This window comes from Mytilus edulis, chromosome 14 (genome assembly GCF_963676685.1).
Source record: "Mytilus edulis chromosome 14, xbMytEdul2.2, whole genome shotgun sequence".
Lineage (NCBI taxonomy): Eukaryota > Metazoa > Mollusca > Bivalvia > Mytilida > Mytilidae > Mytilus > Mytilus edulis.
In genome coordinates this window covers 15,158,667-15,175,820 of record NC_092357.1, presented here as the reverse complement: position 1 = coordinate 15,175,820, position 17,154 = coordinate 15,158,667, and the positions used below count along the sequence as shown (strand labels likewise).

The 17,154-nt window shown below is 33.6% G+C and overlaps 1 protein-coding gene across 1 annotated transcript; it reads right to left on the bottom strand.

Annotated features, from left to right (window-relative positions):
• Nucleotides 1-8,439: 8,439 nt before the first annotated feature.
• On the bottom strand, nt 8,440-16,976 carry LOC139503625 (protein transport protein Sec61 subunit beta-like). Its single transcript, XM_071293444.1, has 4 exons — nt 16,881-16,976; nt 14,883-14,983; nt 12,587-12,694; nt 8,440-9,249 (listed from the first exon to the last, which is right to left on the bottom strand). The coding sequence occupies exons 1-4, from the start codon at nt 16,881-16,883 to the stop codon at nt 9,162-9,164; spliced, it is 300 nt and encodes a 99-aa protein (XP_071149545.1). The 5' UTR covers nt 16,884-16,976; the 3' UTR covers nt 8,440-9,161.
• Between the last annotated feature and the right edge of the window lie 178 nt (nt 16,977-17,154).

The window sequence follows — 17,154 nt, the reverse complement described above, 5'->3', positions numbered from 1 at the left end:
TGATAGCGAAAGTTAAAAATTTGCCGTCTGTTACAACAATAATATATTGGTAATACTACGTGGTACTCAGTTGCGATCCAAAAGGGGGGTCCGGGTGTTGGACCCCCCCTTGTTTGAGACGATCAATGCATTTGAATAAAGACATGTAGTTGACCCCCCTTTTTAAAATGGCTGGATCCGCCCCTGGTACTATTGAAATAAGTCTGTATATTATATTTAACTTTTATACTCAGGTCTGTATATAATGGTGCGCAGCAGCAACAGTTACTTAAGATACCTAATCGTTTTAGGTGATGATGGAAGTGTTTAACGACCTTGACTAGATTTTTTATACAAATTATGAATGTCTAATTAACTTCGGTTTGAAATATATTTCCCAATTTGGTATAAAATCCACCAGTCATGCTGGTCTCATGCTGGTCAAGAGTTTCTGTACATGTAAGAATATTAATTTACACAAGTGTTTCTCAAAATTATAATTATCAATTTGAAATTATTTATAAATATACATATTAGCTATACATGTATAGTTGGTATAACGTCTATGTCATTTAGTAACTGGTAGAGAGTTGTCTCAGTGGCAATCATACCACCTGAATATTCTTATTTGTATATCAAATTATATGATATCTTATTATGAACTAAAAAGATATACGTAAAATCAATTAAATTTAATGAAAAATTATAGTTCCAACGTTAAATTCCGCTGCACTGATCGTTCATAATTTGTTTGGTGTATATTTCTCTGTTCCTGTCAATAATAATTAAGAACAAACTAGTACCATAACAGAACCCAATATCATACGAGTAGTAGTAGTTTATGTTTTTCTGATATATTTTTTGTATTGCTTAAAAGACTTCAAGTTCTACACAATGGATATTTAGCGAACGAAAAAACAAAAAAAGTAATTAAACAATCGAAATTGCTAAAATACACATATCTACATTAAAAAAGGTAGAATATATATTAATAAATACGAATACAATCCATATTGATAAGTAAAATAGAAATCGACTAAGAAATACATGCAAAAATATCCCAGAAAATTACTGACGAAAAGAAAAATAACCAGAAAGCATCCACATTCTAGCATTATGACCGCCAGAAGTCTGACAGCGTAAGCTAGCATGTTTACCACAAGTTGTTCGACAATGGAGTCATGAGTTCGACGGGTTCAAGAAAGCGTGTTTACTGTCATAAGTTCGACGGGTTCAAGTAAGGGTGTTTACCGTAAGGAGTCCAGCTGGTGTTCGATAATGTTTTACCGCCAGTAGTCCGACTGGAGTAAGGTAGCATTTTTACCACTGCTAGAACTCTGACTGGATTTATCTAGCACTGTTACCGCCAGTAGTCCAGCAGGTGTTAACTACCGGTAGTTCGCCAGGTGTAAGTAAGCGTTTTACCGTAAGTAGTCCGACAGTTGAAAACTATCATGTTTACTACCACGAGTTCCAAGGGATTAAGTTTGCGCGTTTGGTGTCAAAGTAGGTACATAAAGATGCCTAGGATAGTTCGAAATGTGTGAACTAGCGTGTTCACTGCTGTAAGTAAATCTGGTGTAAGCTATCGAATTCATCACACGTAGTTTTTAGCCAGCATCATTATCACAGGTTGTCGGACAGTTCTCTGTAACCACATAAAAAACCATGCCAGTAAGGGTATATCAGCAAACTGTGTTAAAAATTGCAGGAATAATCTATGAACCATTAAATAACTTTGTTTTTGTTGGTTCTTGCAGGAACAGATATACTGTTCCCATTTTTTGTTGATATGGTTACCAATTATAATATATATGCACGTACTTGAAAAGTGCAGGTAAAACAAAATTATTTGAAGACGCAGAATGTTTCCCATCGAATTACCTTACAGATCAAATGAAAAAGGTAATTATACTTTTTTAAAGATTTGTCTGTATGAAAGGAATGATGACAATTTATATCACTGTATATTGTCATGTTGACATCTTTAGTATTATGCCTGCAAGGCTGTTTATACGCAATTGTTGTGGTTACAGAGAACTGTATGGTCTCAATATTACAGGAGCTTGACTTCGCATGTAAACTCAACGCGCTGAGGTACGTCCCTTATTCATTTTTCATTATTCAAATTAAATAATGAAATTGTTGATTGTAATGTAATCAAGATATATTGTATTTTAATAGTGAATTATTTAAGAAATCCCTGTAATATTTTTTCTGTCTATGAAATAACATAAAAAGTGTGGTGCACACTGAATAACCTTTGTAGTGTATTATTTAAAGTGTTGACTATGGCAAGCCGTTCTCGTCAAAACTATGTTTTAACCATTTTTCGAAAAAATTACACACTGAGAATTACAACAAAGCACACTGAGATTTAAAAACTTCAAAACGCACATTGAGAACTGAAAATTACACACTGAGAATTGAAAATTACACACTGAGAATTAAAAATTACACACTGAGATTTCATAAAGACGCACTGAGATTACAAAAATGAAAAACGCACACCGAGAATTGGAAATTACACACTGAGAATTGAAAATTACACACTGAGATTTCAAAAAGACACACTGAGAATAAATAAACTGAAAACACACACTGAGAATTTGAAATTACACACTGAAAATTTAAAATTACACACAGAGAATTTAAAATTACACAATGAGATTTGTGCGCACTTTTTGTGCGCACATATCTAATTAGCATACTTAATCTGAATCTATTACAAGCTTAAAACAACAAAGGGACAGAACTCGTTAGTCCTTCGATTTGGTTCCAAATTATTAATAAAAAAAACTTTAGAAATACAAGAACAAGAAAAATACCCACTTACTCTTATTACAAAATATAACCAAATGGTGAAAAACTTTATTAAAATTATAAGAAAACATTGGAACAATCTGCTAAAGAATGCAGTGAAATTTTTACTCAAGTGTCTATTATAGCATATAAACGTAACAAAAATATGAAAGATTAACTAGCGAAATCAGGGAAACAGTTGGAAGACTTTTGAAAAGGGACACATGTTTAATTACTGGTAGTAATGGTCTGAATTATAGGCAACAAACTTATAAATATGAGCGATGTTAAGTCTTGAAATTTATTACGAATGTTGGTTGAGGAATCGCATTTCATTATAATGACAAGAGTTCTTGAGATCAAGATATATTAATCTGTTGAATTATTCATCTCATGAATATTCATTAGTAATTTGCATATTAATGTCAGTGTGTATTTTTGAAATCTCAGTGTGTAATTAAAAATTCTCAGTGCGTGTTTTTCAATTTATTTCATCTCAGTGTGTCTTTTTAAAATCTCAGTGTGTAATTTTGAATTCTCAGTGTGTGTTTTTTATTTTTTTAAATCTCAGTGTGTAATTTCGATTTCTCAGTGTGTTATTTTAGGTTTTTAATTCTCAGTGTGTATTCTTTTCGAAAAAAGGGTTTAAACATAGTTTTGACGAGAACGGCTTGCCATAGTTGACCACATTGTTTATGCTATTTCAACCAAGGCCACATGAAAATGATCAAAGAGAGAAATAATAGAGAATATAAATTTGCTGCTAAAATATGAATGATATGTAACAAATGGGGAAATATCCATGGGACACAGATCATGCCCCTATTTGTATATTAAGTTATAAAGGAACATAACTTAAGGTGGTACCTAACACTACAGGGAGATAACTCTGTAAAGTCAGCTAAACGTTTTAACTACGTTGTGTTGTAAAGGGAATATTAAGCTTCTCGGTGATCAAAATTGGTGTTTGTCAAACTGCTATATAACCAGTGTAATTTTTCTGATAAAATGGTTGGTTCAAAATTTTTGAAATTTTTACGTTTTTGTTAAAGAGTCAAAGTAAATATTTTGTCAAAATTTTATCAAAATTAAACGAGCCAAATTAATTTTAGTAATAGTGTTGGGTACCACCTTATAAGAACGGTATAAGTGACACTTCCCAAATGTGTATTTGATCTGAGCTCGAGTGGGGATTGTTGTAATAAGCATTAATATGTATATAAGTTTGATAACACGTACTAAAGTAAGAGAACGGAAACAAAAAAATCAGCATTTTTTTCTAATTGTAAAAGGAAATGACTCTAGAACAGTGGAAATGACGCCACCAAAATTCAAATTAGATCCGTGTTTGTTCTATGGTAACAGTGGCGGATTCAGGCAGAGGGTTCCGGGGGGTTGGAACCCCCCCTTTTTTGGACGATCAATGCATTTGAATGGGGACGTATAGTTGGACCCTCCCCACTTTCTACAATGGCTGGATCCGCCCCTGGGTAATAAGCATTGTGTATGAGTTTCATTACATTTGGTTATGGCAAACTAAAAATTAGAGAATGGAAACTATACTTTTGGGACTTAATACGGACAGAGGACAGGGGTAAAACTAAATGCATCCTCCACTACAGTGGGGGCATAAAAAATAACCTTATTAAAGAATATACAAATGACGACTCCCAAATCCAGAACATATTTTATGAAAAGGGAAAGAGTGCTTATTACAAGATGCACAGAGGTAAGGTTGATTTGAAGCATCCAATCAACTAGATACAGACCACTGCTTCCCCAAAATATCTCTTTTTTAAGAAAAGGCTTAACCAGATGCTCCACAGGGCGCAGCTTTATACGACCGCAGAGGTTGAACCCTGAACGGTTGGGGCAAGTATGGACACAACATTCAAGCTGGATTCAGCTCTAAATTTGGATTGTGATTAAATAGTTGACACAGCATAGGTTTCTGACACAGAATGAATGTGGTCTAATGAGACTTAAAATATTTTTTTTTGCGAGCAATTCACTATGCTTTTGAATATTAATCCTCTCAAAAAAATGTTTGAAGAAATTTTCTTTTTATTTATGAAATCTGAAATGAGAAAAATTTAATCCCCCCCCCCTCCCTTTCCCTTTTTCCAAAACTGATCTCAATTCAAATTTCTAATGGAGTTTGCAACAATAACTACTCATTTAAAGACATCATAAAATATTAAAATGTAAAATAAACACTTGTTATCACTGAATGGTAAAGATTGTTTTAATTTATCAGTTGATAGTAAAAGTGAATATACATTGTATATTGTATGAAACAATGATTTAAGTTGATTCAACTACTATTCTTGACAAAGAAAGATAACTCCAATTATTGTGCAATTAGATATTTCTTGCTATTGCGCAATACTGTGCAATTGAAAATATTTGCTATTGCACAATACTGTGCAATTGAAGATTTCTTGCTATTGTGCAATACTGTGCAATTGAAAATTTCTTGCTATTGCACAATACTGTGCAATTGAAGATTTCTTGCTACTGCTGAATACTGTGCAATTGAAAATTTCTTGTTATTGCACAATACTTAATATAATAATTTTGGATCCTGATTTGAACCAACTTGAAACTGGGCCCATAATCAAAAATCACATATTTGGATTCAGCATATCAAAAAAGCCCAAGAATTCAATTTTTGTTAAAATCAAACTTAGTTTAATTTTGGACTCTTTGGACTTTAATGTAGACCAATTTGAAAACGGGACCAAAAATTAAGAATCTACATACACAGTTAGATTTGGCATATCAAAGAACACCAATTATTCAATTTTTGATGAAATCAAACAAAGTTTAATTTTGGACCCCGATTTAGACCAACTTGAAAACTGGGCCAATAATAAAAAATCTAAGTACATTTTTAGATTCAGCATATCAAAGAACCCCAAGTATTCAATTTTTGTTAAAATCAAACTTAGTTTAATTTTGGACCCTTTGGACCTTAATGTAGACCAATTTGAAAACGGGACCAAAAATTAAGAATCTACATACACAGTTAGATTCGGCATATCAAAGAACCCCAATTATTCAATTGTTGATGAAATCAAACAAAGTTCAATTTTGGACCCTTTGGGCCCCTTATTCCTGAACTGTTGGGACCAAAACTCCTAAAATCAAACCAACCCTTCCTTTTATGGTCAGAAACCTTGTGTTTAAATTTCATAGATTTCTATTTACTTATACTAAAGTTATGGTGCGAAAACCAAGAATAATGCTTATTTGGGCCCCTTTTTGGCCCCTAATTCCTACACTGTTGGGACCTCAACTCCCAAAATCAATCCCAACCTTCTTTTTGTGGTCATAAACCTTGTGTTTTCATTTCATTGATTTCTATTTACTTGTACTAAAGTTATTGTGCGAAAACCAAAAATAATGCTTATTTGGGCCCTTTTTTGGCCCCTAATTCCTAAACTGTTGGAACCAAAACTCCCAAAATCAATCCCAACCTTCCTTTTGTGGTCATAAACCTTGTGTCAAAATTTCATAGATTTCTATTCACTTAAACTAAAGTTATAGTGCGAAAACCAAGAAAATGCTTATTTGGGCCCTTTTTGGCCCCTAATACCTAAAATGTTGGGACCAAAACTCCCAATATCAATCCCAACCTTCCTTTTGTGGTCATATACCTTGTGTTAAAATTTCAAAGATTTCTATTCACTTTTACTAAAGTTAGAGTGCGAAAACTAAAAGTATTCGGACAACGACGACGACGACGACGACGACGCCAACATCATACCAATATACGACCAAAAAATTTTTAATTTTTGCGGTCGTATAAAAACAACTGCCTGACAAGGGAAATTTTACACACTCAAATATCCAAAATGTTTGTAGTTTGTTTATATGCTTGATGGTTTTATGCATGATTGGCATAAACCATTTTGTATAACATTAAAACTTAATAATTTAATTTTCTATTCTGCAATGTTGTTTGAAATGATATCTCTAGCTAAGGAACCAGTATGCTATACTGACAGCAAATAACTTGAACTTGAAGATGATTTTTAGTTTGTAGTTACACGACTGTTCTAGGTTAGAGGCGTTTCAAGTGCTTGCTCAAATGTTTAACTGCACCTTTTTCTGTATCTACATGCCTCAATTTGGAGGAAACTGCTATTAAGTGGCTGTTGCTGCTGGTTGCTGTCCAACAAAATTGTTTTGTCATAAATCAGTCCCATTATTTCAATCAATTGACATTTTTTCAAGTCTAGACCTTATATTACAGACAATACATTATCAATTTTGTTCCTTGTTGAAGGCTGTAGGCTAACGTTTGATAACTTTCATTGAAAATGTCATTTGGACTCTGGTGGATAGTTCATCTGATCAAACCTCACCTCTACATTCTTATATGATACTTGATGCATAAAATATAATTTGTAACATTTTCCTTTCTTTTATAGTATTTTCATACCCCACCTACGATAGTAAAGGGGGCATTATGTTTTCTGGTCTGTGTGTCCCTTCATCTGTCTGTCCTGCTTCATGTTAAAGTTTTTGGTCAAGGTAGTTTTTGATGAAGTTGAAGTCCAATCGACTTCAAACTTAGTACACATTCCCTATGATATGATCTTTCTAATCTAATGCCAAATTAGAGTTTTTATCCCAATTTCATGATCCACTGAACATAGAAAATGATAGTGTGAGTGGGGCATCCGTGTACTGGGGACACATTCTTGTTGTTGTGCTGGTGTTGTCTCATTGAGGTTAACATTTAGCTCCATTCAATATTTAGTTATCATCAAACACAACCAGACGCTCCGCAGAGTTCGAACCCTAAACAGTTGGGGCAAGTATGGACACAACATTCAAGCTTGATACAGCTCTGAATTTGGATTGTGATTAAATAGTTGACACAACATAGGTTTCTGACACAGAATGAATGTGGTCTAAGAACTTAAACTTAAAAACTTTAAAATTTTAAATTGGACATTTATCTATTGAGGTCCAATATCCAAAATCTAAATACATGGTTAGATTAAGCATATCAAAGAACCCCAAGAATTCAATTTTTGTTGAAATCAAACAAAGTTTAATTTTGGACCCGGATTTGGACCAACTTTAAAACTGGGCCGGGGGCCCATAATCAAAAATCTAAGTACATGTTTAGATTCAGCATATCAAAGAACCCCAAAAATATAATTTTTGTTAAAATCAAACTAAGTTTAATTTTGGACCCTTTGGACCTTAATGTAGACCAATTTGAAGACGGGACCAAAAATAAAGAATCTACATACACAGTTAGATTCAGAATATCAAAGAACCCCAATTATTCAATTTTTGAACCCTTTGGGCCCCTAATTCCTAAACTGTTGGGACCAAAACTCCCAAAATCAATCCCAACCTTCCTTTTGTGGTCATAAACCTGGTGTTTAAATTTCATAGATTTCTATTTTCTTAAACTAAAGTTATAGTGCTAAAACCCAATGTGTCTTCGGACAACGACAACATTCCAATATATGACCGCAAAATTTTTTTGCGGTTGTAATTTTTTAGGGTCGTATAAAAAGAGTATACCCAATATAATAGACAATGATAAACAGACAGACAGTACAAACCAGCTCATAGAAGCAAAGTCTACATGTTAAACTATATATATAAATGCTGATAATTAAAATAATAAAATCTGTTTTCTTCATTTTATTGTTTCTTTTTTCAGTGTTATTGTACATATTTTATTAAATGTCAAAAATGTTTTTGACTAGGGAAATACACAACATAACTCAATAAATAACAAAATATCAAATCAGATTTATCTCCCTTAGAAAGTTAAGAGATTACCGATTTCAAACCTGTAAATACAAAAGTACTATTGAACAAATTTTAAATTGAAACACTATTTCACATATTTCATTGACTTATTACTGTTGCCTTATGGTACAGACAGTGAAATGGTAACATCAGAATGAAATGGAATGGAAGGTGGTATTATCAAGAGATAAATGAGCTGCTTTTTATATTTCTAGACCATGTAGACTGGTATCTTTCAATTGCTTATTCGTAAAATTAAAATTATGATATACAAGTAAAAAATGTCATAAAATATACTTTCACAAATAATGATGTAAAATTAAGTACACCAAACAATCTTTATTTACAATTTTATGGTCAACAGTCAATGACAGTACCAATATTGAAACAGGTTAAATAAAAATTAATTTCCTGCTTTTTAAAAATTCTAATATTGCATTACTTTTTTTAATGTCATGTCCAAAACAAGACGTATTTTCTCGCATTCAATAAATATAATGGAACAGACAAACTGTCTTTGGTCAAATTTTCACATCCTGTTTTTCCACCAATGATGTATCCTGTTATATAATGATGTAACATGTGTTATGATTGGTCTATACTCGTGTGTATTTTCCCCATATATGTAACATGAAGACTGAAGCAATGAAGATCAAACTCATCACTAATACTGGCACTGGTCCTCTGAAAAGAAAAGCAAAAACATTAATAAAAGGGAGATAACTCAATATATTCCATTTACAATATATTTGTGTACTATCAGTCAGAGCTCAGACATAAATAAGTCTGAATCTGCTTTTGACTTATAGATGTCTAAATTTGTAAGTTTTAGGATTTGTCTCCCTTTAATGCAAGACAAAATACGACTTAAATAAGTCAAATATTGTTAAGCAAGAAATGATTGACCAGAATCAAAAAGTTGCAAATATCAACTCCTACAAGTCGATAAGTTACCAAAATTGGTCAACTTCAAGACCCACGCATACTTATAAAAAGGTCATGCATCTAAATCAAATAATGACAACATTGAAAGCCAATGCCTTGTCTTCTAAAGAAAAATATGAATGAGAGTCTGAAAAATCGGGAATCATGTTAATTAACCTTACAATGCAACCACCTGGATCCACACTTAATGAGGTAAAACATCTGTGTTTAGTAAGGATGTTCAATTAGATAATTAAATATAGATAGATCAAGTCCTTGTGAGGGCTATTCCAGTAAAAATTATCCAGGGGGGGTGGAACGCCACTTATTTTTTTACCCCCCACCTATGGAAAAGATTAAAAAAATACACCCCCACCTAGAACATGTATTTTCTTCCAAGACCCCCTACCTAGAGAAAAAAAATAAAAGTTAGCTAGTTTTTTAAAGTATACAAAAATGTTGCATCCTGTCAAATAAATGTAAAATTTGTTGGTTTATCTATTTCAGTGCATCCAAAAAGGGGGGCCCTCTGGCCCCCCCTAAATCCGCCTCTGGTCTCAATGGCAATCATACCACATCTTCTTTTTTATACTAGCTATGTTGCTATTAAAATATAAAATGAAACATGTAACAATGTTATGGAGCAGCAGACGACAGATGCAACATGACGGCAATAGCTCACAGTGACCGAAAAAGGGGGTGCAATTTTAATTATGGCCCATTTTATTTTTAAAACTGTCAATAACATTTTCAGGTACGACATATTCTTCAGGTGGGGAAACTGGTTGGCACCAACCATTTGATGTTTCAGAGTTTAGTTTGAGCCATAAAATATTTTTGGTAGGCACAATGTAATTCTTTTTTTATTTTTTGTATTTCTTGTATACATTTTTTTTTCAATAGGCAAATGTTGAGGAAGATGATTTATCGGTCGTCCCACTGTCTATATCACTCTGTTCAGCTCTTAATATTATTCCGTATCATGTCTTTGTGACGTCAAATACGTTGACCCGGCCTTAATAACTTTGACCCGGACATATCAGCGACGTCATAATGTTTGAACCGACGTTAATAACTTTGACCCGAACTTATCAAGTCATCTTTTGTGTGCTGGAAAAACAAAGAAAACACTTCTGAAACACGCAAATATAGCACGATAATCGGTACATACTCTCCTGTGTAACAAGGCCATATTTTTCTGCAAAAATTAGGCCATTTTTTTCCTTCAATACCACCCACGCAACATGCACAATAAAAATCTAATTGTCTGTGCCAAATATAAATATTTTTTTATGGACCGCATAGTTTGGATGTCACCCACACATATTTTTTTGTGGGGAGACGGTATACAAGGGAGAGGGTACTTGAAGTTGTTATAAACTGTATGCAATAAAATATTATTTGGGACAAAAATTGCAAAGAATTGGCCAGTCCACCTTATTAAGGACATATTCTTTGCAAGGAAAGAGATTTAAGTACAGCAAATTCTGCCATTTCAATTTCAATGAATATACAATAACTTCTTCCAACCGCAACAATATTTAAGTTAACCTTTATTTACAATGTTTAAACTGGTACTGTTGCCTTGTTCATGTTCATGTTGGTTTTTTTTACATTAAATTTGGGTCTTCGTCGATACCATACTTATTCCAGACGTTCCGTATCAGAGGACATTTCAGGCAATTCCTCTGCACTTCTTGTATCATTATATCTTCATCACGGTGACAAGAATAACAGTATAGAGTACCATTAATTCATAGAACAAAACAACAAATCGCTGAAGAAGTCATGTTTACAAATTGTCAAAATGAGCCAAAGACCAAAAAATGACAAGGACAGTTAAGCGTCTTTTATGGAGACAAAAACTATATTCCTAAAAAGTCTTTGGGGTTCTTCAATCGAAATAATAGCAAGCTAAACCAAATGAGATTATTATAAGGGCTAAATCTCGTCTGTACTAGCCAAATTTAACAAATTTAAAGTTGTTTATTAAAAAAAATATATATCATGAATGATGGTTAATTACGTTTTTCGGGTTATCAGTTAGACCGCATGGTTTTATTATTACAATAGGAAAACACCCGAGACGTGAAATCGCATGGTTCTATTATCATAGGTAAACATCCGAGACGTCCCAAAAATATATAGGTGCTCCTATTATTGGAGGAACATTACACAGTTGTGTACACACACATGGCGGCATGGAACACGATCGGAAATTCATTTGACGATATCTAAACGTTTCGAAACGAAGTGAAAAGTATCGTGCGCCACGTGGGCGCTTACATTTGTCACTGTATGCGCCATTTCTTGTCAATATGCGCAATAGGCGCAGGGGGCACGTCCTTCCCGATCACTGGTTTGACAAGAACACAAACGGACGCTTAAAAAAATTTAGTGGTCTGCCAACTTTATTTGCAGTCGGATGACCTTTTCAGGAGAATCTTCCTTCATAACAGGGGGAACAATATGTTTAACCTATCATTCAGAAACCCCCCACCAACAGAAATGAATTTAAATCGGGACCACCACCCTCCAGAATACAATTATGTTGATAACCCCCCACCTATGGAAAAAAATATCGTCGGCGTTCCGCCCCTCCTAGGTAAATTTTACTGGAATAGCCCTGAACTCTCAGACAGGTTTTTACTGTCAAAGGTGGTGTAGTTTGGCCACCAAGTCAAGTTAAGTTTTTTCATCAACATAAATAGACCTAAACAAGTCTGTCATTTTGTGACTTAGATAAGTCTAAAATTGAAAACACATTTTTATAAAGAATACATGTTTTGACTTCTTTAAGTCATAAACAGAAATAGACTTGTTTATGTCTGAGCTCTGACTGACTATATACATGTACATCTATTATCAGTTATCCTGATCTAATTTATAAGAAAATGTTGTTTTCTATCCCATGGTGCACATTAAGGATTTTTGAAGGCGAGTCCAACAGTAAAAGAAGATATCATATTGCCCCTTTAACCTACATGTACATTCCCTCCTATATGCTTACACTTTTATTCCTGGTGAATTTTCAGTATAGAATCTCCACATACCAGGCCCCTTTAACCTACATGTACAACCCCTCCTGTATACTTACACTTTAATTCCTGGTGAATCTTCAGTATAGAATCTCCACATACCAGCACTACTGCTGCCACCTCCAGCTACAGATTTGCGTGCATTACCTGAGGAACTTGTGGTCTTCCTGTGGAAACAAAATTATCAGTTTAAATACATGTACTTCTTTGGTCTACATCCCTTCAAGATTCTTATAAATCTGCCAACACTCAAAACAGACAAAAGTCTCATATCTAAATATGCGAAAACATGATTTCTTTATCAGCAGATTCAACACTATCATGACTATTGTTACAGTAATTGTAAGCAGACTTAAGCTTTTCATGTATCATTGAGAAGTGACAAAATCCTTGACAATTGTGGTTATTTAAGTATTTTACCCTAAGTATTTTAGTAAATCTTTCATATGATATGTGTGAGAAATTTGGTAATAAATGCTGGATGGGTGCAATGTAGGAAGGAAATTATTTTTTTATATCAGTCTTGGTTTTTTATACATGTATATCTAATTAATATATATGCAAATTGAAATAACTCTTAAGAAAGTATGTTGATTGTGGGTGGAGTCTCTTCATATCCTCTAACATCATTTTATAACAAAAGTTTAATAAACAGCTGCGCCATGAGCGCATGATACGCCCGACGTCTTGTGTTGAAGTTTTATGCAATAATCATCAATAGTTTCTGAGAAAGTTTTAAGCAATGACCATTTATTGTTTTTGAGACACGGCGGGACATGTAAAACACCCCCCCCCCCCCCACCCTGTTTTTTTTTTACCAAAAACTAAATATCACTAAAATAAAATTTTGAATCAAACCAAAAAGTATACAGATCTTTAGATTAATATAACAAAGAAGTGTGTACAGTTTCAAGCAATAATCATAAATTGTTTTTGAGATACAGCGAGACATGTAAAAAAAACCATCCCCTTTTTTACAAAATACTCAATAACTCAAAAATAAAATTTTGAGTCATCACCAAAAAGTATACAGATCTTTAGATTAATAGAACAAAGAAGCGTGTATAGTTTTAAGCAATAATCATAAATTGTTTTTGAGATACAGCGCAATATGCAGGGTTCTCGTTAAGACGAGTATACGCGTCCTGGAGGCATGGGAATGGAGCTGGACGCGTCATTTTTTAAACCCGTGAGTCCCTGGGACGCCTCCTGATTGTATCCCCTGAGTCTCAGAAACATCATTTTGCCTAGAACATGTAGAAGATTTATGATATGACATTGTTTTGAGCCGTTGTTTTGACAAGAAACTAAACCGGAAGTCGATGTCAAAACATCGATGTGATGCGTAGATCAATATTTTTGACAGCTGATAGATTTATAATTTAAACAAGAATGTGTCCAGAAAAATCCAGAAATTAAACGAATTCCTTCACCATGTTCACCAAATGTTTTCTTTTGTTGACAAACATGTCACATGATCATTTTAGGCGGGAAAAATACTTGGGGAAACACCTATAGCTAAGTAACAGACAACTCTGTCTGGATATTTATAGACATTTAAAATAAACAGCTGATATGGTAGTGCCATGAAAGTAGTTAAACTTGGTGTATATAATTCAATCTACACTTATTTAATTGGGAAAAGGGTGTAGAGGGGAAGGGGTTAATTTGTAAAGTTATTTTTTTTTTTTATTTTTAATAAAATTTGGTAACTAAAAATGACCAGACAAGTTCTTTAACTGAGTTTATTATGAAATAGTCCATTCATATTAAAAAAAAAAAACTAAAACCCTACCTATCACCCTGATCTTTTTTATGGAACTCTGGCTTTCACAAACCAACATTTTTTTCAATGTGGCCCAACATCATGAACATCAAGAATATGATAGACCCAGAAAGAAGTCTGTTACATGTATATATTTTGAGCAATAACTATTAAGAGGGCATAATTTTTATTAATTTAATAAAAACTACCAACCCAACACGCATCGTTTCAGTTGTATTTCGTCATATTTCATTATATTATGACACAAAAAAATACATGCATCCTGGACTCATAAAAATCTTTTGGGACTCACCATTTCTAAAAGTGATGAGTCCCAGGACTCACCATGAAAAATTCCTAGTGAGAACCCTGGCGATATGTAAAAAAACCTCCCCCTTTTTTACAAAATACTCAATAACTCAAAAATGAAATTTTGAATCATCACCAAAAAGTATAGATATTAAGATTAATATAACTAAGAAGTGTGTAAAGTTTTAAGCAATAATCAGGAGTCTGGACTCTCAAAAATTTATTTGTAGTGAGAACCTTGAAATACATGCACATTGTACATGACATAGCGAGCATGTTACCTCTGTCGTGTAGTAGATCCACCACCACCTGCTCTTGGTGATACTGTTTTTGATGAAGGACTACGTCCTGCTCCTACTGATGTTGAACTTGCTGGGGCTGGCTATAAATATATAAATAAATAATGATACATGTACAGTAACTTAGAGCATCACATACAATATACAACGTGTGTACACAATCAGTGACCGGGAAGGACGTACGCTCTGCGCCTATAGCGCATATTGACAAGAAATGGTGCATACAGTGACAAATGTAAGCGCCCCACATGGCGCACAATATTTTTCACTTCGTTTCGAAACGTTTAGATATCGTCAAATGAATTTCCGATCATGTTCCGTGCCGCCATGTAAGTGTACACAACTGTGTGATGTTCCTCCAATAAAAGGAGCACCTATATATTTTTGGGACGTCTCAGGTGTTTCCCTATGATAATAGAACCATGTGATTTAACGTCTCGGGTGTTTTCCTATTGTAATAATAGAACCATGCGGTCTAATTAACTGATAACCAGAAAAACGTAATTAACCATCATTAATGATATTTTTTTTATAAACAACTTTAAATTTGTGAAATTTGGCTAGTACAGGCGAGATTGAACTCTAATAATAATCCCATTTAGTTTAGCTTGCTATTATTTCGATTAAAGAACCACAAAGACTTTTTAGGAACATAGTTTTTGTCTCCATACAAGACGCTCAACTCACTGTCCTTGTCATTTTTTGGTCTTTGGCTCGTTTTGACATTTTGTAAACATGACTTCAGCGATTTGTTCTTTTGTTCTATGAATTAATGGTTCTATATACTGTTATTCTTGTCACGATGATGAAGTTATAATAATACAAAAAGTGCAGAAGAAATGCCTGAAATGTCCTCTGATACGGAATGTCTGGAATAAAGTATGGTTACAGCTGTCGACGAAGACCCAAATTTAATGTACAAGAAAAAACATGAACATGGCAACAGTGCCAGTTTAAACATTGTAAATAAAGGTTAACTTGAATATTGTTGGGGTTATTGTATATTCATTGAAATTGAAATTACAAAATCACAGGAACAATATCCATAATTTTTTCTAAAATCATAAAGGTAAGTACCAACACCTCTTTGCAAAAGTATATTGATTTTTTTTTTTTTTTACAGAAGTCAATTCAAATGGCCCTCATTTGACAACATGGCCCATTATTTCTAAAAATGGCCCATTGAATTTATTTTTGAGGTGCCCTTGGCCCGTAGTGAAAAAAAAACGTCCAGATCACTGCACAATGTAAATGTTGAAAGTCATACCCACTCAAAACTTTTGCCTTGTAATTTTTGAAAATTTGTGTAAAGTGTGGCAGGTAGGTGAAACTTAAAATAAATGAAGAGATAAATGAAAACTGAACATGCTGAACAGATTGATGCCCTATTTATACAATTCTAAGGCCGTCCGTTGGAACCAGAAGCAGTGCATCCATTTTGGGTGGGCAAATATCCACTTTTTGATATATGGGACGCTTGTCTGGCAAAAAACAGCCATTGGACGTCAGAGTAATCTGACTACTTTGGCCCTAGCTGTGGAACTGAAGCTGTAAGTCCTTCAATATTTAAACAAATATTTCCACTGCTACATGTGTACATTGGCCTTTAACAATCATTAGGGGGTAGAATTGTAGTCATTTCGTCACCTGGTAAAAATCGACAATATGCCGATTTGACTTGGATCCATCATATTCATGTATCCATACAAGCTGCTGACCACAAGCTACTTTAAATCAATTATGTGAAGTCTTCATCCCAAAAAATCTGTAACAATTTATTTTGTTTGCACAGTAGTAAAAATTTATGGTCACCGGTGTAACTGCTGTCCAAAAAATTCTTACAGATTTGTCATTTCACGCTTAAATTTCAAAGGTTATCATATGCGCACTCTGTTTGTTATACACAGCATCAGATTTATTTATTTCTTCTTGCTAAAAATTTGTATATTTTCTGTAACTTTAAATTTGTGTCCAACTTACCATGTTGTTGACGTGTACAGTAAACGATAGAAAGTGTGCAAATGTGACGTAAGCGGAAGTTACAATCAAAAGGTCCAGGTGATTTTAATGTTTAAATAGATATTTTCACATGCAGGTCACAAGGAAGCGTTTATCTGATACAGATAAAAGAGAACAAAACGCCCCTAGCATAAACGCCACGTAAACTTACAAAGACATGTATATACTAAAATTAAAATTAAATAACTTATATAACATAAAAATAGATAAAAATATAAAAAATAAAGAAACAAAA